The 25,221-nt window shown below is 41.1% G+C and overlaps 1 protein-coding gene across 1 annotated transcript; it reads right to left on the bottom strand.

Moving 5' to 3' along the window:
- Nucleotides 1-204: 204 nt before the first annotated feature.
- On the bottom strand, nucleotides 205-22,204 carry LOC145437291 (SCY1-like protein 2). The gene is made up of 15 exons (XM_080314485.1): nucleotides 22,010-22,204; nucleotides 21,800-21,903; nucleotides 20,858-21,015; nucleotides 18,857-18,998; nucleotides 18,073-18,219; nucleotides 16,029-16,250; nucleotides 14,803-14,919; nucleotides 14,533-14,658; nucleotides 12,969-13,145; nucleotides 11,357-11,593; nucleotides 9,656-9,824; nucleotides 4,690-4,799; nucleotides 3,493-3,618; nucleotides 2,283-2,471; nucleotides 205-1,788 (listed from the first exon to the last, which is right to left on the bottom strand). The coding sequence occupies exons 1-15, from the start codon at nucleotides 22,077-22,079 to the stop codon at nucleotides 1,261-1,263; spliced, it is 2,622 nt and encodes an 873-aa protein (XP_080170611.1). The 5' UTR covers nucleotides 22,080-22,204; the 3' UTR covers nucleotides 205-1,260.
- Between the last annotated feature and the right edge of the window lie 3,017 nt (nucleotides 22,205-25,221).

Below are 25,221 nucleotides of genomic sequence, written 5' to 3'. Positions count from 1 at the left end.
TCATCTCTGCTTCCAACGACTCCGCTACCTTTGCTGCGACACAAAATGTATCAAAAACGGAATAAGTAGGCAGCCTATATTGTACAATTGTACATCGTTTAACTCACAGTACATCACCACATGTTCTCGGCCACTCTTCAGCTAGCTCAGATACGCATATTTTACAACACCTCCATACAAAACCTGACCGTGTGTAGCACCATCTTCGACAAGTTTCTGTTTATTGCACGGAAGTAAAGCAACGTGACCGAGAACGGCAATAAGCCAACATCAGGCATAAAGTAATTCAGTAAAAGCAAAGCGAATACAGCGATTTTTAATTGAAATCGCGTGCCGTGCTTCCACGTTACATGATACAAGGCCCCCGCGTGGTTCCGGATGGTAGCGATTTACCTAGCGCAGCACACTTACCAACGTATTTGGTTGACATCCGGGCATTTGTACACGGCAGGCTGTTGTGATTAACATACCGCAAAAAGTCGGGTATTCAAGAAACGCTACACATCTGACCACAGTAAAAGCACATGCGAACGAATACGCAATACATGAAGAGGTCGGACATGAACCCTGAAAGCAATTCTTCAAGTATATAGATTTGATATTAAACAGTAACTTAATATAAGTTGCGTGAATAAAGCAATACTAATTGTTACTTTTGAAACTGATTGAATCATAAAATAGGCCAATAACTCCTGATAAGAGACACCTGATAAGTCTGTAAGGAACGTATTCTCGGAACGGATGTTGTGAAGTAACGATGCGCGTTTAGTTTTATACAGCCGACCGCAGAGCCAAATATAGAGTTCGAAAAATTACTCTTGCAAACCTATTCCGGCAATTATATCGTTACAGAAGCGAAAAAGTGCATTCGGTAGGTTAACCTATACAAAACTTCCAGCACCAGACACGATACAGATACGGTCCGCGATCCATATTAAAATAGGCTTCAGGAGGTACGAAACCTCAACATCGCGTCCTAATATGTTCGTTGAAGGATTCACATCACCAGTCGTATATTGCCAGCGGTCAACATCGGTGACAAATTATAGGACCTGTGATTTTCAATATGTTATCGCCATAAACGATATTATCATATCTCCAAACGTATTCCATTTTAATTCCTATTCGGTAATGTGAAGATATTGTTTGTCGCGGTTCCATATTTGACACGAAACAATACCGCAACGTCGTTTGCATGGCGTCACAATGCGTTGAACGGTAAGGCGATCACTTTATTTTCTGCAGGCTCAAGTCGAGGCTTCATCCTAAAAAGTCTAGTAAATCTTGTTGGCTCAAATTGCCAGTGGGTTTACCTTGATTTTGAGCAGTCATAGGCGGAGGCTGCGTGAAAGGGTTAGCGTTATTAAACGCGCTAGCGGGATTCATACCGGGCGGCCTTTGAATTGTCGGTGGCATGCCAAAGCGTTGTGCGCCGGGGATACTTTGCATCGCATTCATAGAAGGTTTTGAGTGAGAAGGCATAGACATGAGACTGTCCAAAGATGAATTCGGCTGTCGCGGGAAGCCCGTGTTCCACGATTGCCCGGCGTACCCAGTTTGCGTAGCCCCGTTAAAGCCTGTGCCGTTTGACATGGACATAGTTGAAAATTGCGATTGCGGATTGCTCGCGAAACTTGAGATTGATCGGTTCGACGCATTCGAGGGTTTTATGAATGAATTGTTCGGAGAAAATGAGGAATTGTTCATAGGTCTGGACGCCATGATATTTGAACCTGGCGACATCGCGGACGGGTTGTTTTGCATCAGAGTCGACGTTAAGTCCTTGGGCTGCAAGTATACAGAAAGATTCCCGGTTTAAACTCCCGACGAGATTACCTATCTCAGGCAAGACTAACGGCGATTCATCGCATGCAGAAATTATCAAAGTAGTCAAGGTTGCTTTTCGGGTAGAAGGAGAAGTAACGCCTTAAATATCTACTCAGTGACAATTAAAGTATCTCAAGTAGAAGTAGAGCGTTAAATTTCTACTCAATCACATGTAGAAGTAGTCAGCGTTGCTACTCAATTAGCGGAGCCGTAAATTTCCACAAAATTACAAGTAAAAGTCAAAATTCCTTAGGAATCTCTACACTGCGAGTGGTTAATCGGATGTGGGTGTGGCTACTCCTGAAATCCCACTTACAGGTGGGATTTTCGAAAATATGTTCCGTTACCGCGATACGTGGGCCGCATTTCGCGCGGTTCTCATTGCGGCATCATCGGAAAAAGTGATGCAAACCACGTTTTCAAAACTTTTCAACCTGTCATCAAACAATACACACCTGACCCTTTTTCGCGCCGCCGGCGCTGTGCAATTGCTTGGGTTTCAGCTCGCCTTGCTGCTTCATTCGATACTCGGCTTCGTTGGCCCTGGCTAGCTTTTGCTTCTCCTCCAGCGTCAAATGTTGCCTGGTCGCTAAAGGTTCCGCGGCTGGCGCGGTCGTGTTACCGATGTCGAACACATCTGGACTCTTGAGAAAGCGATGGTATATATTATTACATTGCGTTGCACTGCCAATAAATTGGAAAAGGCCTCTGGAAGTACAGTACTTGTATATCGAGAGAAATCATATGCATGTGTAAAGACTTGTACAAAATACCAATATATACCAATACCAACCGCTTTATAGCAGTTCTAGTTCTACTTTTACCGTAATTGCTGATTTTGAAAAGTGAGTACCGGTAGTTCTAGTTGTAGTTGTGCATTTCCGTAGGAATTGTGTATTGTTAATATAGTCGTTTTAGTTAGTTGGTTTCAGATTTCTAATGGTCGTTAGTTCTAGTTCTAGTTCCAGTTGCGCATTTTGAAAATCCGCTACGTTCCGTTATAGTTCGTACTGTCACATTCATTTCGCTTTAAGATTTTCGACTGAATCTCATCGAGGAGCGAACGTCAGCAAATGCGGTTAATCAAATTCGAGTTATCGCAAGAATTTCATCGTTGTGACGTATTAACGACAAGTAAATAGATCCGCAAACGTCACGTAACAACACACAGTGACCGTATAACATAGTCGAATTTGGCTATAAAATAACCAGGTATTTATTTAGTTTATAGAAGAAATATAGTGTCGTGTTGTTATTCCGCTGTTTTATAGCCGAATATGTCTCCGTTACGCAGTAAATGCCAGCTGTTATACGCCGTACAGAAAACGATGCACTTGATATTATTACGTCACAACGACAAGATCCTATTAGTCTCCAAGGTCAACGCCGGCAAATCTTGCAAGAAAATATTATTTTTCTCGTCGAAACGCTTTAGGATGCACATAAAGCACCACGCTGAAAACACGATTAAAATGTTTGTATTACATTTGCTTCTTGGTCGGAGTAGTGTTTTGTTATGCGTTGCGGATTATTGTGCTTTGTTTAGTTTTGTGTGTTGGATTTTATTGTGTGTCATGGCTATTATATACGATTTTATCCAATTGAGAATAGAATCTTCCCAGTTTTACTAAAAGGAAGCACGTCCGTCCGGCAGGCGAACAGTACCTGCGCAACCGGCGTATTAACGTTGGCTGTTAGTTTCTTGAAGTTTCTCGTGCTGTCGTCCACTTTTGCATGGCTCACTTGCTCCAGTTTTGACCTTTGATCGCTCTCCACACGCTGCAGCATTTCCTAGCAACGTCAACAAAGCCCGGATTGAGAATGGCCGAAAGGGAACCGCCGGCCGGACAAAAACAAAGCGGTACTGTTTTGAGCGCGTTCAATCAATCACCACGTTTCATTCGAAACAGAAATAATTTGAAGGTCTAAGCCGGATTTCGCAGAAGGTATAGGGGAAACATTGCGTCGTTCTCAAAAACTAAGAGATGACTGGGTCGTGCTAGAAAATAAATTTTATATCTTAACATGATCTTTGACGTAGTGGTCCACGGCCTACAAAATATGTCGGCCTATTCTATTATATATTGTCGCGGTGGAAATCAGACTAGCTTATGTCCATTTCTTCAATTTTTTTAAAGTGATAGAAAATCCAGTATCTTGGTCACGTTTATGTTTGCGACATTGTTACAAAGTTAACCAGGACCAAGATATGGCCGAAAGAAAATCAAAACTTACATAAAGACAATTTTCCCAAATTGTGCAAATGAACATAAGCTACTTTGATTCAAGAGCGACGATGTATATGTATTGTATATACTGGAATATTTCAAAGTACTCAAGTAAGCTGATCAGCGTCAAAAACTTCAATTTGAAACGATGGCCTGGCAACAATGTTCCCTCGGTCTCTGCGCACAGAATATCCAAGTTGCGCACAAAAAATCCGAAGTGATGACCCTTTTTTTAGTCGTTGCGCACTGTTGTCCAAGGGTCTGCGCAGTGAGTTAGTGAGTGTGCGCAGACCAGTTAAAAATTAAAGGGAACATTGCCTGACAATATCTTCGAAATTTGACAAATATAAAGCGAATTTCACGATTCAATAACGTAGGAGTAGAAGTACACTTGAACAAAACTTAAGTAGTAAAAGAGAAAGAGAAAAAAAATTCATCATCTCATCACACAAAAAATATAGGCAAAATTTATTAGTATTTGTGTTTGCGAGATGAAGCTGCAGCGAGGTGATATGGTGATCATCGAGTCTACTGCAGCTGATAGGGGTAAGTTGATCCACATTGTATATATTGAGGGCATAACGATAGAGTAAAAATGGTTTGTGTACTGTGGAAGCGGTTTTCGACCACGTACCTTTATCACTTTCATGAAGGTAGCAAACTGCTGAGCGTTCAGATTCATCTCCACCGTGAAAGGCACCAGGTACGGGATGACTTTCGTGGCCAACACGTCTTTCGAGATGCCTATCAAAGAATCCGAATTTCCACTCAACAGTCCCATCACATCAAACATTAAGCGCGCTGATTCACAGGGGCGTGCGTGGTACGCGTAAAGCCGGCGGCTGATGCGCAATGTTTAAGGGTCAATCTGGGATAAAAACTAATCTATTACACATCACCTTACTCACAAGCCCTCGTCTTAGTCACGTTGCATTTCGAGAATTACAGAGCGATTATAAGCTCAATCAGTTACAGCCGAGCTTATCCGTGAGTGACAGACGCCATAAAAAATTCGAGATGATGGAGCAAAAATTGTTTGAATCATACTTGATTGACCCAGTTGCGCGCTACGCCATGCCCTTAGCCCGGCGTTAAGTTTAAAGATTACACAGAGTCATCGTATGTCTGTGCAAACGATTTTTTTCTGAGTGTAAATCGGGGAATTTTGTAAACAGAGTGCTGGGTTCGTCAAATTTTTTAGGAAATCGCGCTAGGCGAAGAAGGCTCCATTCAAGTGTGCGCGATTGAGTGTATTTTGAAGATCCGGCAACATTAAACCAGCCGGGATGCAACAAAAAGGACAAACGGGCGGTCGAGTCATTCCAAAAACAACCCTTACATCAACATTGCTCGGGCATCAATCGCAGTGCGGGTCGGTCAGAAAAAATCCGCCCGAGAACATGCAAATTCCATAATCAACAACAACAAAGCCACCCGTAATGAATTAGCGGCATAACAACGCCTCCATTATAATGCACGTAGTGTGAGTCATCTCACTCGCAGAGACTTGGCCCAGGCCGGATCACGATAAACAAACACGGGGCGACTTATGTAACATAACAAAATTAGGCAAGACGCGTGCATTCCAGACTTCGTGTCAAAATCTAGGCAGCATTCTTGTAGCACATTCATGGCAACCTGAGCTTGCAGGTTGTGGAGACAAAGCGTCTAGACGCGATAGAGTGTATTAGATTGCGTTTTAAATATAGAACGTGACTAAATTTGAACCGCTACGTGAAAGTATACGCACAAACGATACGATGAAGCAGGTATTGCAACTGCAATAACGCAATACGATCCACATTCCCCACGATTATCACGAGCTGTGCAGAGATTACCGTCCGCCGGAATATTCCGCAAATTTCGTAGGCTCAATAGAGACAAAAGATGATAGTATGGTGGTTGCTCATAATGCTCAAGGTATTTGGGTCGATATGAAGAAACAACACAAGCGGAAGTGATCAGAGCAGCGAGTGTTTCTGCTCAAGTCGCAGTATTGCGGCACATTTCTACTGACTTACAAACAGAAATTTCCAAGACAAGTGAAAACTACTTCAAGTGAAGTAGTAAATCAGAGATATGAACACTACTCAAGTTTTTTTCAAGTAGCAGATTTGGTCGCCACTTGCCTCTTGGGTAAGCAGTGCAAGTACGAAGATTGTACTGAGGACTCCCAAAAAGTTGAATTATTTCGTAACTGACCACATCTGAACATGGGTGACGATAATATCTACTCCACAGAATATCAGTCACACTTGTGCGTAGATCCGATATCGTAAACTCGACTTTCAGTCCATATATCACCCAATCACAATCTCCTAAAATAATTTCCAAGACAAATAATACCATTCATAAATATCGACCTGATATGTCGGGAATTTAGCCGGCACCGACACATCTCAATACTGTCAAACAACAAAGTTAGATATCAATCCTCTCAATCGTGACATATATTTACTTATCTTCCAGTATTAACGCATTACAGCTAGAATGCATTAACCGACCTTGTCAGTGTCCTGGTTTGTTTGTGTATAACGAAACTACACAATAATTCAGACATATACGGCAAAATAATTCTATATGTAGCTCATAGTTGAGATGCTTTTAGATGTGGTGTCAAGTGTCAAGACGGATGTTGATAAAGGTTGGCACCATTGATAAATAAATCCAGCTTTTGATAAGAACAAAATTCAATACCAGACCTATCGTCAAGTCGGTTTCTGTATAATTAACGTAAAGATTTAGCCAATTTATCAACCTCTCAACGGACAGGCATTGAGCAAGACGGCCTCTGCTTGCGAATGCATTTGCAAAGGAAAACATTGGCTTTTTGCAAATTAAAACACGAGGTACAATAATATACATCACAAACAACAATATTGCATTTGAATGGAAGATACCCACAATTTCACACTGAGGCGAGACCATGGAGCGGAGTCGGGCTGCTAAAAAATTCTAAGCTTTGCCAGATTACATTAGAACTAGAATTACAGCTACACAGTTTTTTTCTAAATAATTGAACAGAATTCTGAACAAAAATCAAGTACATATGAAACCAGAGATCGTTCTCATGAGCACGAGAATGGCAAAAGTCTGTACATCAAGCTTGGGTCTTTCGCACTATACAGTCTCCTGTGGCATTTTCATGAAAGCAGATATTCGACTAAAATTCAAATTATAGCATAAAAACATTTCACAAATCAGATTAGAAATAGATTACCAGCGTTTCACTTCAATTAGTGTAATTTAGACAGCTAGTCTGCTTGGAAGTAGAATAACATGGTACAAGTGATCATAGCGTTCCAGATAATCCCCATCTAGTCAAAACCGTCAGTCAAAATAAAATTCCGATGCCAAAATTTCTCCCGGGCACAAAAAAACACCGAAAAAAATATCCCAAAAACGTGCTATCCAGTGACTCAGCCGTTCGTCAACAAACTCAACTATCAACACCAAACACGGGAGCGTTGCCGTAGCGCCCCGGCATGCAGAACGCCGCACTTGAAGTGACGTGACTCAACGGAGAGAGTCACCCAGGAAGGCTAAAAACAATGGCTTTCGCGCAGGTCGATTCTGTGTCATGGAGAAAGAGCAAGGGAAAAACAGGCTGCCTTCTTCCTTTGTGGGTCAACGTAAAAGAGACACCTCCTGAGCAATGGTGGTCAAAGCAGTCAGCGTTAAAACTCAAGTAGACCCAGTATCTACTCAAAAACAAGTCGAAGAAGTCGTTTCCAAGACTTGTGAAAACTATTTCAAGTGTATGTAGAACATGAAAGTATTGATAAGTAGGCTACCCAAGTGAGTAATTAGCAGTGCATTGGAGGTTACTACTTCCGAAATTGCAATATCTATTTTGAGACTAACGCTAAACGCACTAATGGCACTACAAATAGATGCGATCTTCGAATCCATTTCGAAGGGGGAGCTCTGCAAATTTGCAGCAGGTTGAAGGTCCAGATGGCGATTACTCTGTCAATACATGCAGTAGACAGCGGGTTATAGTTTCTATGAATAGCTTGGAACATTCCGATCCGTTTGACACCTTACTCGTATTTTTCCATGTAAAATAAATTTGGCTGCGAAAATTCGAAAACATATGGTGTTTTACTAAAATTTTCCGTTTCAAATTAGTGCCCAAATTCTGCCAGAATATCTCAAGTCAGCTTGGAGTACCATCGTGTGGCAGTCTGGGTGATTTGCCGGCGTTGCGAACAACAGACTGGGTTCTGGGGAGTTTAAGGGAGGATGATATGCGGTTGACAGTCACGCTTCAGTGAAGTACATGTACAAGTCCAAGTTTATGACAGAAAATGACCACAAAACTGGTTAAGTCTGCACAATGCTGGATACATTGCAAGAGAAAGCATGCCACGTTCCTTCAAGCTTTACAAGTGGGAGTAGGGGCTCGAATGTATATTGACCTAATTACCACGCCCCTACCGAAATGAGACCTACAATATTCAACATTTCGATATCTTACGAATCGTCTGCGATCATGGTTGACGGCTTGTACGAAACCTAGCAACAGCGGCTACGCACTGAAGCATCGTTTTCGACTCTCTGACGCCATCGTGGGGTCGGTCTTGAAAATTTTGACAGAAAATGATTTTTTTGAAGAAAAAGTTTGTTTTTTGAGCTTATAAAACATACTAGACGTGTTATGAGGCGCCGATCGAGGGCGAAATCGGCAGACGGCTATACGCTGCTCATATTCAAACTGAAACTGCCGGGGTTCAAGTCTCGGGAAGGTCATGATATGAATATGAAAGCTGGTGCTTAAATACCCAACCCCTTGAAACGGGATCAGTTACCGTGCTGCAGGGGCTATTTCACACGGCTTTTGTGGCGATTTCACTCGTAAAGGTGATGCAATACAAATTGTAGAAAGTTGATAGTGTTGTCCGAAAAAACTGTTTCAAGTAGAGTACGCAAGCCAAAACTACTTGAAACCATGGAATACACTAGCTGTTAACCAGAAATTACGATGAGAATATAATAATCCAGAAAAAATCATGCAATACAGATGTCAAAATCATATATATTATATAGTATTGGCTCGAGTCAAGTCATTTCCAATTCACCGTCAAGTCAGGTCTGAGTCCAAGTCAGCTAGTAGAGGGTCGATTCCGAGTCCAAGTGATTATATTCACTGTTCAGTTTCCAGTTGGATACGGTTCAACCCACTTGTTTCAACTATGCTCAGGTGATATAGAATGGCTCGCATTCATAATATCGTAATTTTCCTCAGTCTCAACAGTTTCTGGCCCTATTTTCCAAGTATCAGGACTGATAGACGAAATACCAATAATGTGGTGACTTTACTATTCTTCGAAGTTACAGTGAAATGTCTGTCTCGGCCATCCTAGACTCGAGTCATATAACTTGGTTTGAGTCATACACATAGACTCGAATACAAGTTGAGTCAATACAAAAATTGACTCAAGTCGAGTCATTTTACGCTTTGTAAAAATGACTCGAGTCAAGTTGAGTCACCTGAAAATCGTGACCCGAGTTATTACAACCCTGCTCAAAACCTTTGTATTTGTTATACAAGTCCACAGCCCACACCATGTATGCCATGCATAAGCATGCGTACTGACCCAGCTTCTTATGGTTGAAGGTGGTCTGGAATATTCCGAGTATCGCCATCATGATTCCGGGCTCTCTCGACTTGATTTGAAACAGAATCTTAAACACTTCGTCGTACACGAACCATTTGTCCAGCATCGGCAGCAGCTTCCCGATACACACCAGTCCGTTGATGCGTACCTGAACAGGTTTGAAACACACTCAGACTTACGAAATCAAAATCTTGTCACAGAACAGTAACTGAAAGGAAGGGACGTAGTTTATTTTTGTCCTTGATGTTTTTTGCTGCATATACACCGACTCATGATACACATACACACGATCTGTGCATATGCATACCACGAGTGTATGATGTGCATATGCCGCTGGAGAAGAAAGTGTAGATATAGCCTTTACGGCTTTCTAAGTCATGCACCACCCACTCCATGCTATCCCAGTAATGCATTAGCGCCAAGCAGGGAAGTCATGGATACCAGTGTTACTAATCAGGTCTTTGGTCTGACCCGGCCAGGGATCGAACCCACGACCTACTGTTCAAGAAGCATGACGCTTCACCAATACGCTGTCTTGTCAGTTAGACTGAAGCCAATTGCAAAGTCCGTGAAGAGCAGAGGCGGTCAGTAACAAGGTTTTTCTACCTTTTAAATTCTTTAAGTAGGTTCTGCCTGGTTATATTTTTAAAATAATTCCTTATTTATTTGACCAGTTCCTTAGGCAAAACTATCTACTCTTTACACTTTATATTTTGATAAGAAAGTTATTTTGTGGTGAGTTTGCCTGTACTATTATCAGTGAGAGTGTCACCATAGTGTCCTATATGGTGTCGACACAAGCAAATCTCACGCCTCAGTGAAATTGTATCACGTCACAATTTCCATTTGACTACAGGCAATTTGACAGTCATTTTTGACCGGCTTGCCGAGCATTAAATTTGGTAAAATGGTTATCAATCGAAAGCTGACTCTGCACTGATTGCGAAAATATACATTTTATTCCGCTCGTGTCCCTGGAACTCCCACAATCAGCCTCGAATTTTTCATTGTTTTGGAGATTGGCATTGGGACGCAACAATGCTGCCTGGCTCTTTTTCACTTGAGCTACTATCTCGTTTCGCCAGACGGCATTGTTGCGACCCAATGCCAATCTCCATAACAATGAAAAATTCGAGGCTGATTGTGGGAGTTCCAGGGACACGAGCGGAATAAAATGTATATTTTCGTAATCAGTGCAGAGTCAGCTTTCGATTGATAACCATTTTACCAAATTTAATGCTCGGCAAGCCGGTCAAAAATGACTGTCAAATTGCCTGTAGCCAAATGGAAATTGTGACGTGATACAATTTCACTGAGGCGTGAGCTTTGCCTGTGTCGACACCATATAGGACACTATGGTGTCACCGTGTGAAATGACCCTTGCGTTATGGTAAGTTGGTATGTTTTCGAAGATTCCTATTCAAATTTGGAAAGCAGCCACCTTGATCCGCTGCTGAAAATACACGATTAGAATTAAGTCTGGACGAGATTCGATGACACTTTTCAAGCCATCACCTGACCAAATTTCGCGGTTACGCTAATCAAAGTTTAACTCGGGATGGCGGCTCAAAAATTATCTCGGACTAAGTCACAATAGGGGGTGCACGCAACCACACAAAAAAGTTGAAGGTTCATGCTAAAAAGAGGCTAAGAACCTGTGTCCTAAAGCGTAACACTGACCGATGCAGTACCCCCTTCCCAGACGATCTTCTTAATCTTCGGCATGATGCTGTTATTCATGGAAGGAGTGTCGAGCAGAGTTGCAAAATTGGGCACGATCGACAGACAAAGCTCTTGAATGCGCAACGAAGGCGCGGACAGCGCGTTGCATATCATGGGCAGGATGTGCGCCTGGACCTGTGCCTTCGGAGTTTTTTTCAGGAGTAATTCCATGTTCTGGAGTAGGATGAGCAGGACCTGAAAAGGTGAGAGATTGAGCATGGGCGCGGGTGCGTGGCTCAAAGTCGCGGTGCGGAAACAACAGGTTACTTTCCACTTTTGCGTCATTTCGAGTCTCTGCAAATTTTGACTCGACTCAAGTCGATTTGTATGATCCACCCCTCAATTAAGTACGTCTACAGTTTTCTGAGCACTCAAGTATGCTTCGATTAATTGCTCAAATTACTCGAGTGATTGTGATTTCACATTATCTCTCCTTTTACTAAACAGGAAGTAGTTTTGTAATGTTTTCATCACTCGTTTGCAGTCCCTGTATCACTACAACTGCAATATATTTTTGTGTATTCTAAATATTGGCAGTGTCAGCTGTAATCAGTCATTTTGCATTAGTCATTAAGATACACCTTTTAATTTCTAAACTGGATGAATTGCTGAATTACGAATTTTGGAGGTAAATTGGAAGTAGTTTCCAATTGAAGTCATTTTGACATATCTGCTACTTCTACTGCTAATGGAGTAAAAGTTTACAGCATAACTTAAACTACCTCTACTTGGCACCAACGCTGATGATATTTTGACTACCTTTGTAAACTTTACGCTGTAATTCTTCACTCTATCACTGAACAACTAGCTCAGTGGTTCTCAACCTTTGCGTCTTCGCGGACCTCTTTTGGACCGTCACGGACCCCAAAGTATTACTTCAAATTTAGCTCTATTATCGTGCAACCGCCATCTGTCCTGTGCAAATATCAACTGTAGGTAATAGATAAGAACAGCAAAAAAATGACCATTCCTCAAAATAACATCACAGCCTACTATTTATGTTGAAATTGTGAAGACTGATATCATTATCAAGTGAATTCTGCAGCTAAACCCAATTCCACAAAGACGGGTGGTGGCGAATGTAATAATAAAGCGCAACTCTTCCTACGACACCGTTGGGTATGATCCCAACATATACGACACCAAAATTGAGAAACATACTTTTAGTGAACATATAACGTCCAGTATAGTCAATTCTACCTAGTAGCATCATATTGAAGATATTCTGGAATAGCGGTTACGTATATCACAGCAGAAAATGAATGTTTGCAAAAGTTTGTCAGAAATCCCAACAAAACATCTCTTAACAGCAACATGCTTTTATCAGTAGGCTATTGACAATTTTTCAATTGCTGACTGAGTTTGCACAGTAGAATATGTCATCTGAGACTGCCATTCTGTTCATGGCAGTTATGAAGTTGTAGCGAAACTGTCTCGTGATAAAAAAAAAAGTAGTTTATCAATCATTTCGCAAATTTGGAGGTTTCGCAGACCCTTTGAAAACGTTCGCGGACCCCCCGGTTGAGAACCACTGAACGAGACATATACAAACAAAATCAAGATCCAATACCTGCACAGGTGACTGTACTTTGAACACAGGTATAAGGTGCGGGAACACACTCGTTGCGTATTCGGCATCGTTGCAGTCTTCAGCAACAGTCATGACGTGAGGCAACACAAACGGCAGCATGTTGTTGTTGTTAAATTCGGCGCACAGGCTTGGGAGAATTCTCTGCATCACAACTCTCTGCGCGGAAGACAAACGTTGAATTGTGTGCCTTGTAAAGACGATTTCGCTTGTGCCGAGTTACTGAGGTCGGGTATTCTAAAACTGTTCCCGTTACTAAATCCTAAGTCAATGCCGTGTTCATTAGGGCTGTCCAAAATTGGGAAAATTTCAAAAACACTGCGCTGTAATGTCTCATTCCATAGATTGATAAAAGACATCAGTGAGCCTGCAAAAAGCTCACAGGAAAGTCGTTAAGATTTCGCACAAAGCGTTTGCAAGTAGCTGCCAAAGAGTGGGCGTGATCGGGGCCTACGATAACTTATCGTAGTTATCGTAGGCCCTGGCGTGATACTATAGATAACTAACCTACGGATAGATACGCAACACCCGTCGTCACGCTTGCTTGCCCGGAGCAAGTTACTGCTCAGCAATCTGGACGAAGCATAATTGCTAATCCCATAGCTGACGACCTGAGCGCTTAAATTAAATAAAGTTGATCTTATTTAAAAGCTACTGTCGTACTGATTCTGAAAATATACATCAAAATCTTATCAGGGCAGCGGAACCCACTCAAAATACACCTCAACGTCTGAAAATCTGCATTCTTGTAAACAATCGCAACCATGCGAGGGCCATTGTTATGGTCATTGTGCTACGTCGCTGCCATTGTTAGCAACAATACAGATTTTCAGACTTTGAAGGCTATTTCGAGCTGGTTCCATTCCCGTAATGAAATTTTAATGTATATTTTCAGAATCAATGCGACAGTAGCTTTCAAATAAGTCCAACTTTATTTAATTTAAGAGCTCAGGTCGTCACGTATGGGATTAGCAATTATGCTGCGTTCAGATTGCTGAACGGTAATATCCTCCGGGCAAGAGAGCGTGACGACGGGTGTTGCGTATCTATCCGTAGGTTAGTTATCTGATACGCTGACGTTACGTGATACGCTGACACCGATCATAGAATGACAAGAACACTAGCTATCACGAAATCACGGCTCTTGATTGGCTAATTGGCTATGCTTCAATGATAACAATGGAGGCGTCTTGCTGATTAGTCTTCTTGCGACTCTATGGTGGGTGGTACGCTTACTCTACCGCAGATGGTTTTAACCGTTTTGGGCGAGATGCCAACGACTTTTCTGTGAGCTTCTTGCCGGCTCATTGATGTTTTTATCAACAATAGAATGAGACATAACCACGCAGCATTTTTGAAATTTTCCAAATTTTGGACAGCCCTTCGTTCATCTGTGACCCAGCCAGACAGATGGAATAATTTTGAAAATTTTCTTTCATTGGCATGACATGTGTCTACATATATCACAAACTTAAATTTGGACCGGCAGTCAATTCAAAACCTTCCACCTCTATTCAGGTACGAACAAAAAATACTAGAACCATACCTTCGGTAATTGTGACATTACTTTCGACAGCTCCTTGAAAAACTGCGACTTCTCCAAATTGTCTCGGTGCAAGATGTTGTCGAGGTACTGCAGCGTCACGACGCCAATATCTTCAAAATAGGGCAGCTGGAAAAAGCATGAAACTGACAAGACCTTCCCTTGGACAACTGGAGATTAAGTGCGGAGATAATGAAGCTGTCCGGTGAAACTTTCAATTCAGCCAGGTGAGTTGGGATTGGAACGGAACATTCCGCCGAACAACACTCTCACCTTACTCATTTGATCAGCATCCGGGCGCACTCTGGAGTCTGGATGCAAGAGCATCTTCTCGTGCTCGATGACTTCCTTCGGAAATTTACTCAAGTCGTAATTGGAGAGATGCCGAAGCTGCAAAAACGCACAAGATCAACATACTTTGAACACGCCGTTATCGCATAAGCGGTTGGCAATGAAGCGGTTTTGCTTCTCGGTACTGGAGTAGGATTAGCTTACCAGCGCTGTTCAGGTGATTATGTTTCAAGACATTCTACTTGGAAAGCTTTTTAAGCAAAACGACTTACTCTTCACAATTGTGTCTGTACCTACAGAAGGAGTTTGTGTACCATCTAAAAAAAGTACTTCTTAATCGTTCTCTTCGGCCCGATTATTCGAAATTTCATGCAGGTGACGTCATATTTAGTGATACGATTGTTGACATATAATGTTATTTCCAATTCTCTACTAGTTGCTGACGATTACCTCTGACGAGTGTCAGCCGAAAATATTCGGGTTCATTTCAATATGTATATATTATTCAAGTGTTAGGACTTCTTCGAGACTGCGTCCACTACTTAATTTTCACATTTCGTAAAGTACAAAGTAGATTTGCAGTAGTTTAAAGCATAGAGACAAAGAAAATTGTTTGATGAAGTGATCAACTTAATGTATTTCGACGACTGTTGAAGTCAATGACACATCTGTGGTCGATCAAGGTTGTCAGCAAGTTCTTTGAAGTCTGGCTGCATGTCGGACGTACGAACCCTTAGTAAAAAGGCTGCACGTGGACAATTGGACATCTGTTAGATTAAAACGCTGCTTCGTCTTGTTACTGTTAATGGTTGAATAGGTTTGCTCGCAAGTGTATGAAGACCCAAACAGAACAAGTAATGTCATGGCCATCCTTCTTAATGTCAATGCTTTTTTCTATGCGGGCCGTATGTTGGTGGCCACTGAACTAGTAAGTAGCCACCTCCGATTACCTACCAAAAGTATGCGACCCCTCGACCACGTCCATTTTTCAAAACTGTGTCTTGAAAATCGATAGAATTGGGTAGAAATTTATGGCATCACTTCTACTGTTTCGATTTTCATTTTCTACTTGGAAATGAGTTTTCAAATGTCTCGAATATTGCTAAGTCGACTCGTGATCGATCAGAAACGCACATCCTCAGTTCTACTTCAACTGAAACACCAAAGTTGACCACTTGGACCATCTCCGCAGTATCGCGGCGCCTTACATCGTCCACTTTCTTTGACATGACCCGGTACACGTCAGCCTCGTCACACTCCAGCATCGCGTTCCCCTTGTAATATATCGCGTAGAGTAGCGCGCCGAGAGAGAAGAGATCGCTGGAGAAGTCGCATCTTTTTTCCAGAACCATTTCCGGCGCCAGGTAGCACGGGTTCGGTTGAGCCGGCGGCGGCAATGACGTGCTCCAGTCGCGACAGGTGAATTTTGCCTGTAATAATGATTTTAGTGTTAGCAGTTCCACAAAACAATTTCCCAAATTTATTAACTACAAGGTTTTGGACCACCTCTCATCAGTAGCGAACGTCAGTAATACAGTTAAAGTTGAAATGTAGGAAATTATTTTCTGTACGAGTGTGTGACGTAATAGTATTGAAAACAAACATCAGGTGCACCAGAGGTCTGATACCAGTGTTGGGATGACTCGGGTCATGACTTGACTTGACTCGAGTCTATTTGGAAAAATGACATGACTTGACTCGGAGCTTCAAAAATGTGCATTGACTCGTGACTCGGAGGAAAATTTACGAGTCAATTTCAAGTCATTAAGTAAGCGGTGTCGAATAAATCACTGTATCTTGTGGATGTTCGGATTGTTCGAGATACCCCGGCGTCACTTGTGAGAACAACCAGTCATTCACTGATTGTACACGTTACAAGGTTCCCCCATTGTTCGATCACAAATAAATTGACCGCAATGTAAAAAATTAATCTAAATACCAATGTGTCTCTGTTTCTTAGACGGCTCAATGCTTACGTTGCCCAGTGCTCACATTTACCAATCCTCTTGTATGATTCAAGTCGAACGAATATATTGGATGCGTTTATATTCTCATGGAAGTGTAGATAAGTAGTGCAGGCTATTGTACCATATCAATTTGTTTCGACTTTCGAAGCTTCGTATTAGGTCCTATATTTTGGCTGATAAGAACTGACTGTAGTATGGAGCTGTACAGTTACTCACGTACTTTATTAGAAGTTCTACGTGTGCGCGAGGGGTATACCGTCTTTTTGCATGCATATTTAACGAGATATTCGTTATTTGATCAAGCAAATGATTAATTAATCTGTTTTTCACACAGCTAGCAAAATGTAATGACTTTGAATCATCACTCATACTTCGAAAATTCAATTTGACTTGAATTGTGACTTGACTCGTGACTTGACTTGACTCGAGTCACCTTTGAAAATCGATTGACTTGACTTGACTCGAGTCAAAATCTGCAATGACTCGAGATGACTCGTGACTCGAGGGTAGTGACTTGATCCCAACACTTGTCTCATACATGCGGCCCGCGAGTAACTTGTGTGCGACTCGCGTCTCAGTTTAGGATTTTCAAGCATTTGATAATATTCAAGTGCCACATATTATTTTAGATTTGAAAAATTCAAATTCACTTTAAAACTGCTCCAAACTCCTGAAACTTCTCATCAAACTTCAGTATTGCATCACTTTCAAACGGTACGATGCAGTGGATTGTCTGCTTTTACGTCACATTGCCTATTTCGTGATGATAAAAATTAACCCGTAGCATGCATTGAAATTGGCCCGCGAGCATATTTTCGTGTGAGACTCTGGTGATAGACAGTGTTTACACTGATTTTACATACTGAAATACACGCTGAGTTTGACTCGCAGTATCGCTGACGTTCGCTGCTGATACGACTCAGTCCAAAATCTTATAGTGACTTACACTGCTACATCGCAATTGACTATATCAGCACTGTGTGCTAACTCTCGACAAGAGGAACACGAAGAGCTGCTCTTAAATAGAATGGTAATGGAAGTTGTTGTGAAAGATAGACAAAAAAACATTAAGGTAAGTACCTCATGAATATTGTCCTACCGTATCTCTGAGACTGTCTGTTTTATGTATTAATTCAAATAGTATCTGCCTGTCTGTCATAGAAGGCAGTGAGCCATTGTATAATCGAACCCGCAGGGTACAGGCCATAGCCTACAATCGCCCTATATCTAGCAGAGGTCAAAGAGCAACCAGGTTGTTTAATCATTCTACTCTGCCGACACGAACCTCGCCACCTTGATTGTTGTTCGACACACAAAAATCAAATCCGCTCAGCTTCCAAACCCCCTGTTTATTGATGACGATTGACTCTGGGCAGAGGTTTCCGTGGAGCATATTCGCGCTTCCGTGCAAGAAGGACAAGCCTTCCGTTATCTGAAAGAGAAAGACAGTTGAATCATGAATCGTCACAAAGTAAGCGACACTTAATACTACAAATTGTACTGGTGCACTATTTACACGAGTCCAGTGGTTATGTTTTTAACTAATTCCATGACTGCTTGAAGGTTTTTTAGGAAAAACTAATTTCTTTTTACATTTAGGATTTTAAAATAATAAAAAGTAGAAAGCGGTTTCGGGATGAGTCAGCAGAGAAAAAAGGTTTGAAAACTACTCAATGAGCTTGAAGTTTATGGGACTGTATGAGACCTTTTTATGTGAACAATAGCTTTCAAAATTGAAAAATACATCATCAAGACTACCGTAACGCACACCAGCCTACATGGGCAATTTCAAATCAGTATTTCATTATGGTAATAGTGCACCCAAATCAAAATTTGAAAAAATAACAGTTTACAGGCTTTCCAAAAAGGATTTAATCAAAACCGTGGGAATTTGATAATTGATTTGATTGTTGTGTTGAGACGTGAGGCTTTAAAATACAACAAAATCAGAACAATATTGTTCTACAAACAAGACCTTGGAAATAATTTGTGTGTAACTTTGAAAAAGTTTGATGACAGCAAAACATCCCATGATTATTGGCAAATGGAATGTATTGGAAAAGACATACCTGCAGTACGCCATATTTGATTTCGACGTCGTAAAGATTGTAAGATCGCAGCGGAGTTGGTATGTCGTCGATATTCTTCTTCGTCCCCAGTACATTTCCAAGACTTGCGAAAACAGGTTCTGTGCAGAACACCAGACTATCCCTGCAAACGATGAAGAATCAGTAAACATAACGATCCATGATTTACAACAGCTCATATTCGCCTTACACATGGCTATGTCCCTACACCGTGCCAACTGGTGTGATTAAGATCCACTAATGAGGTCAACGAATTTATTAATCAGCTTTTACTTCGACACATGTACAGCAAATGGAACAAGAAACATGTGCACCATTAACAATGTCTCTTCTGCCAAATGAAGCCAATAAATTCCAGAAGGTGAAAAAAGAAGGAGTACTATTTTTTGAGAGTACTCAAATAGGTTTGAGCCTTTAGCAAGATCAAGATACAAACACTGTTTCTTCGGGCATTAATAATACTAACACCTAGAGACCGTGGTGGATGTTCCAATAATAGACTAGGCCATTTTGACATCATCCTAACAGTTCATTATATCACATTGTGCATCTTGTGTCTTGAAAATATTATTATGATTATTAGGGATGGTGTGAACTTGAGGTTCACGTCCGCGTTCTGTGCGTGAACCTCAGAAATTTAGAGGTTCACTTTAACAAACGAACCTTGGTAGGTTCTGCACAGTGAACCTTTTTCGTACATTGCAGTTTTCACGTCATTATAACGTCTTTGGTTGAAATTGATTGCATTTCAACTGCGGGCCACTCTATGCATGGCGCAGGCAGTATTTTTAAAAAAACAGCACTATATGAGCGTGCACCTTGACAATCTCAAAAGTTTTACTTGCTTTGTTACAAAAGTTTGCTGTAAATGTCCGTTTGTGAATATTTAGTGACTCTCTGCAGTGAGCTTGACGCGCAACGACAATCATCAAGAGCGAAATACACAACATGTAGGTAGGTAGGCTTATTCAATCAATCGATGGAATTGATATCGTTGTCTGATGTAAAAAATCCACCATGTATTCGGGGTCAATCTTTATTTCATATGTTTACTGTATCATAAAACAGTATCCATGCGATTGGAGGGTTGCCTACTGCTGTATAACTTGTTAATTGGGTGATATCGGTAGCAAGTATAGAAACCCGTTTTACAATCTGACCAATATCAACGTCGCATTACTCAGTCGCCGAATACATTGTCCGGTCTGGCCTAGACCGTAATGGCGTAAGCTTATATTCCCTTGCAAGCCCTCGTCGAAATTGTTGGCGAAGCATCGGAACATATTGATTTTATGGGATTATTATATCATATTATTGCTTCAATTGATGCATTTTGCGAGGTTGAAAACGTCAATATGTACTTCAGCATTGTGGCATTATGTAACCCGAGACGTCGCCAGGCATCATGTACATTGATATAAGCTATCACTTCACTGAAATGTAGTGTTGGAATTAGCAATTCGCGTTCACAGAGAACCTTTCAAAAAGGTTCGCGTTCACACGAACCTCAACCTTTCAGAGGTTCACACCATCCCTAATGATTATGATGTGCCATCACATTGCCACGTCGTCAATGCGTGCTTGCGAATCAATTCATCAATTTTGAATCATTGAGCCTTTTTTAGGGATGTTTATATCGATTCAATCTTGGTGAAGATAATTTGTACAAGCCAGACAACTACACCTGCATAGGTTATAGATTCATGGACGATTGCCTTTGTGAAAAGCATTATGGTTTACCTCGCTTAACGACATCATTTACAGTGGGTTGCTATCAACCGACCAAGTATATCTTAACTTGCGGGAAATTAAACAATGTTATCAGCTGAGAAATTTATCGTAAAATGTTTCCATTTCACACAATATTAAACATGTGAAGTGGATAACGAAAATCAGCTGTGCTATTGTAGAAGATAAATCCAACTGCGTAATGCAGATTTGCGTCAACTTATATGCTTGTTATATACCGTATGTCAAAAATACCTTGATTCCTCAACGGCATGTTCCACAGTTAGAATCCTCGGATGTCGAAGTTTCGTGAGTTGCACGACTCCTTTTCTTGCACTTTCCAGGATTTGTTCTCTGCCACTTCTGGGGTACTGCTCCAGCTGTCGTTTTGCCAAGACGAAGATAGAGACTGGCTATGAAAAATGAGAGCGGATCAAAATCTTTCAGCTATATATAATGAGGCAAAAAGCTTATTAGTATGGTGAATATGGGTCACATTACAATACTTTCAGCTATATATAATGAGGCAAAAAGCTTATTAGTATGGTGAATATGGGTCACATTACAATACTTTCAGCTATATATAATGAGGCAAAAAGCTTATTAGTATGGTGAATATGGGTCACATTACAATAAGATCACTGATACTGGAGTGTGAAATTAATATCCTTCAAAGATGAAGAGATTATTTTGACTGACTACATCACATCAGGGGTCCTCACACTTTTTTGGGTGGCTGCATCTCCTACCAATATATCAGAATCCAATGACTAATGCAAGGTCATTTTCCCTTCAAAATCTGCCTATTGACTTCGAAAAGGCCATCATTTGCGCCATAATCTCTATTTTCCCCCAAATTAACTAATTAAGAACCTTTGAACCAGGTGGATTGTTGTGACACGACATTCACAACTGGTCAATGACGGACTGACTATTTTCATTTTCAAGACCGTTTGGGTCTTTGGTAGAGGAGGTTTTAGTGCTGCCATGAAGAGAACAGTTTTGAGTAGTCGCATTTAGAATCAGGATGAAAGTAGCTTTTGAATGAACCAATGTGGAAACTGAAATCTGAGGGGTTATCAGCCCGGGTTGGAATCCCTGTATGTTTAGCGTTATATATTTGGTATTCCACGGTATTGCCTAAGAACTGAAAAGCCATTGGCTTACTAAAAACATTGAACAACAATCATGACGTACTGCCTTCGTAGATTTCTTTGTTCCATCATAGATCTTCCATATATAATCCGGGCCTGCACTTGCCACTTGATCTCCCGTGTCGTACTCACGCAAAAGAGGATTACCTAGTTGGATGTAAGAGTAAATTATAATAGCGACTGCACGGCTGCACCATTCACGACCAAGAACAACAAACTAAAAATCTAAAATCAACATACCATTGCTTCATACCTGGTAGTGCGTGCGCAATCTCATTAACCGTACTTGTTAGGGTGTTTTTGATTTTATTCAAGTAATCCATTTCACGGCGAAGCCCTCTAACAAATCTAACGCGGACACAAACTAACTTTTTGGGCACTGACTGACTGGCATTCACGATGTTATCATGACTGGATTCCAAGCAATTCAATAAATAAACAAACCAGCAATGAAAGTGCGGACACGGACCAGCAGCCACGGTTCATGGCATCCGGCTGCGTGTCTACAATTTCCGGAGGCGGAATTTCCGACAATCTGATAATAAAGTATATTAAATCATAGCGTCCTATATGGTGTGGACACTGAACACAAGCAAATCTCACGTCTTACGTGAAATTGGTCTACGTCACACTTTCCATTTGGCTAAAGGTAGGGTTACCATACGTCCTCCTTTAGGAGTATTTGTCCTCATTTTTTGGGTATTTGAAAATGTCCTCCGAGGACGCCTAAATATCCTCCTTTTTGAGATTGTGTCCTCTTTTTGACGAATTTTGGTCAAATTCATAGCAAAATTCGACTGAGATGTCGAAAATCAGTACCAAAGTGCAGGGTTGTAATGACTCGAGTCAGACTCGAGTCATGATTTTTTTGAGAGTCGACTTGACTCGAGTCACTATTTGGATTGACTCGACTTGTACTCGAGTCATTACGCATGACTCGACCCACGTCATTGACTCGGCTCATTTTAACATAACATAACATAACATAACATGGTTGGGTTATATTTTTATCTGAACAAGTCACACACAATGTACAATGCGATAAGACACAATGCGATGTCATGATAGGAGGATGTAGAACGACACGCATCAGTAGCGATCCTTTACTCTAACATCCACCTCGGCGTAGAGTGCCCGATGTCACAGTTCTTTTTCGATGTTGATCTCTTGGAAGCCGCGGCCCTTTCTACTAGTTCTTTTCCATTCATTGTGAGTGCTTTCTTTCGTCGGGTCTTTTTTCTGGGCTTTTTTGTCGCCGTAAGAACGGCAACGGCAGGGGAAGAGGAGCCCAGATAAACCTCCGGCGGGAATCGAACGCGGTTCGCCTGCGTGCTGGGCGCTTATCGTGACCATTACACTATCTCCCCTTTTATATGACTTGAAGATGAAGAAATTTGCAAATCGTAATGGCTAGATCAACGCAACTGACGAATCGCTATTTGTCACCACTGCTTCCGATGCACTCGTCTGATATCAGATAAGCCGCCGTAAAAACAACAGACAATGGTACATATTAGCAATGCATTGCACAAAATGATCCCGTAATGAAGGTGTAACAGATCCTCCGCAATCAAAGTACTCAACACTTTTCAATTATACAAGACTTTGCAATTAGACAAGCAAACAATCGAAGCAAAGTTCAATTAGAGCCAATGCAATGTCTCAGATGGTCAAGTGCTTGGAAGAGCTAGACTGATAAGCTCTTGCGTAGATTTGAAGGCGATGATTTTTTGCATTTTTCGGCGACTAGAAAAAATGAGTATCCAATGTACCGAAATGTCTGGAATTTTGAAGTAAGCTCATAATTTTTTCCTAAATCAACATAAACAATAATATATTTTGGTAGATTTATGGTACGTGAAATTTTTGTTCGCGCTACGCACGATTTAGTATCACATATGTCGGCTTTAATGTGGGGACTACCACCCTCGCAAAAACTGCGATCAAAGGTAAATAAAAATAACATTCATTTACAGATATAAGTCTTATTGTAATCGCAATTACAATTACAAGATAATGGTATATTCGTAGAGTCGGTTTACGCCGTGGCGATGCTTTATTCAAATAGAGGTTGTAAACCTAGTTTGCCTTTATTTTGGGGTTCGCGAAGATGTTGAATACAATCAAATCAGTTTCCTAATATGCCGTGGAAATGTGCCGACTTTTAATTAGTAATCAGTAGGGCGATTTTTTTTTGACATGTCAAAAAAAGTCAAAATAAGGTCAAGATTTTAGCGTTAGGTCAAAAAATGTCAAAATTATCAAAATATTTCGCAACCTGCATTTTATTTGTATCGTAGATTTAGCGCAATCGGTGAACTTATCGTTTGACATTTTATAGTTTGTAGCTTACTTTATAGGCCTACCGTGGCAGACGGCGCATTGACTGCTCATTGTGAATCATAAACAGTCAAATGAAACAAATAGGTTGACACGGTGTTATGCTCAACGTACCGCAATATTCTAAGTGAAGCAAGACTGCGTGGGCATTGCATGGTTCTTACAAAAATTGAGATGTACATCAGAGTTGGATCAATTGTAATTTGTAATTGTAATTGAATGTAATTAATTACATTTTTCAATGTAATTGTAATGTAATTGTAATTGAAGCATTTTTATTTTGTGTAATTGTAATTGTAATTGTAATTTGACAAAAATTTTGCTCAATTACAATTTCAATTACATTAAATTGCTATTGAGACCTGACAAGCACAACATAAAACAATTGACTTATAATGCATTCTCTTTGAACGAACGACAAGGAATTTGGTGGATCCATTCGCGGAAGCCATTGACCGCGCCCTTGCGGGCGAAGTTTATTTTTATTTTTACCGCTATGCTGGCCTCAGCTGCCATTCCATACAATTTTTAAATTACTAACCAACCGATGGATTTGCAACACGTGGCTCACGATTGAATAAGCCGAGAAGCGAACTGCTGAGCCGGCTAAAAGCAGCAGAATTGATAGTCCCATAGCTGGCGATCCAAGAGTCGAAATTTGATATGTATGGTCCTAATTGAAAGCTAGTGTCGCACTGATTCCGCAATAAAAGTATATTTCCAGGCAATGGTACCATCCCAAAATAGTCGTGAAAGTCTGGGAATCGGCATTGTTCTGAACAATCGCTATGGGCGTAACTGGTAATTGTTGTAGTCATGCTGCTGCAGCGCTCTCACTTTTCAGAACAGTCGGCCTTAAACGGCTATTTTGGAGCAGTTACATTGCCCTGACGAGATTTTATTTTGTATTTTCGGAATTAGTAAATCAATAGCTTACGATGAAGACCAGATGCATGAAATTTGGACGCATGGATCGCCAGCTCTAGGACTATAAAGTTTGCTGGTTTTAGCCGACTTTTCAGTACGTTTGTCGGTGCATTCATCCGTGACTCACATCTTGCGCATCTATCCGTGGGTTGGCAATCTACAATACGATTTCAGATCACGATGATGCATCGTTATTTC

The sequence above is a fragment of the Botryllus schlosseri genome, chromosome 4, assembly GCF_051294905.1.
Source record: "Botryllus schlosseri isolate E-star chromosome 4, Bs_hap1, whole genome shotgun sequence".
NCBI classification, from domain to species: Eukaryota; Metazoa; Chordata; class Ascidiacea; order Stolidobranchia; family Styelidae; genus Botryllus; species Botryllus schlosseri.
Note: the sequence above shows the minus strand (reverse complement) of the source record. Positions and strands in the feature narration are given on the sequence as shown.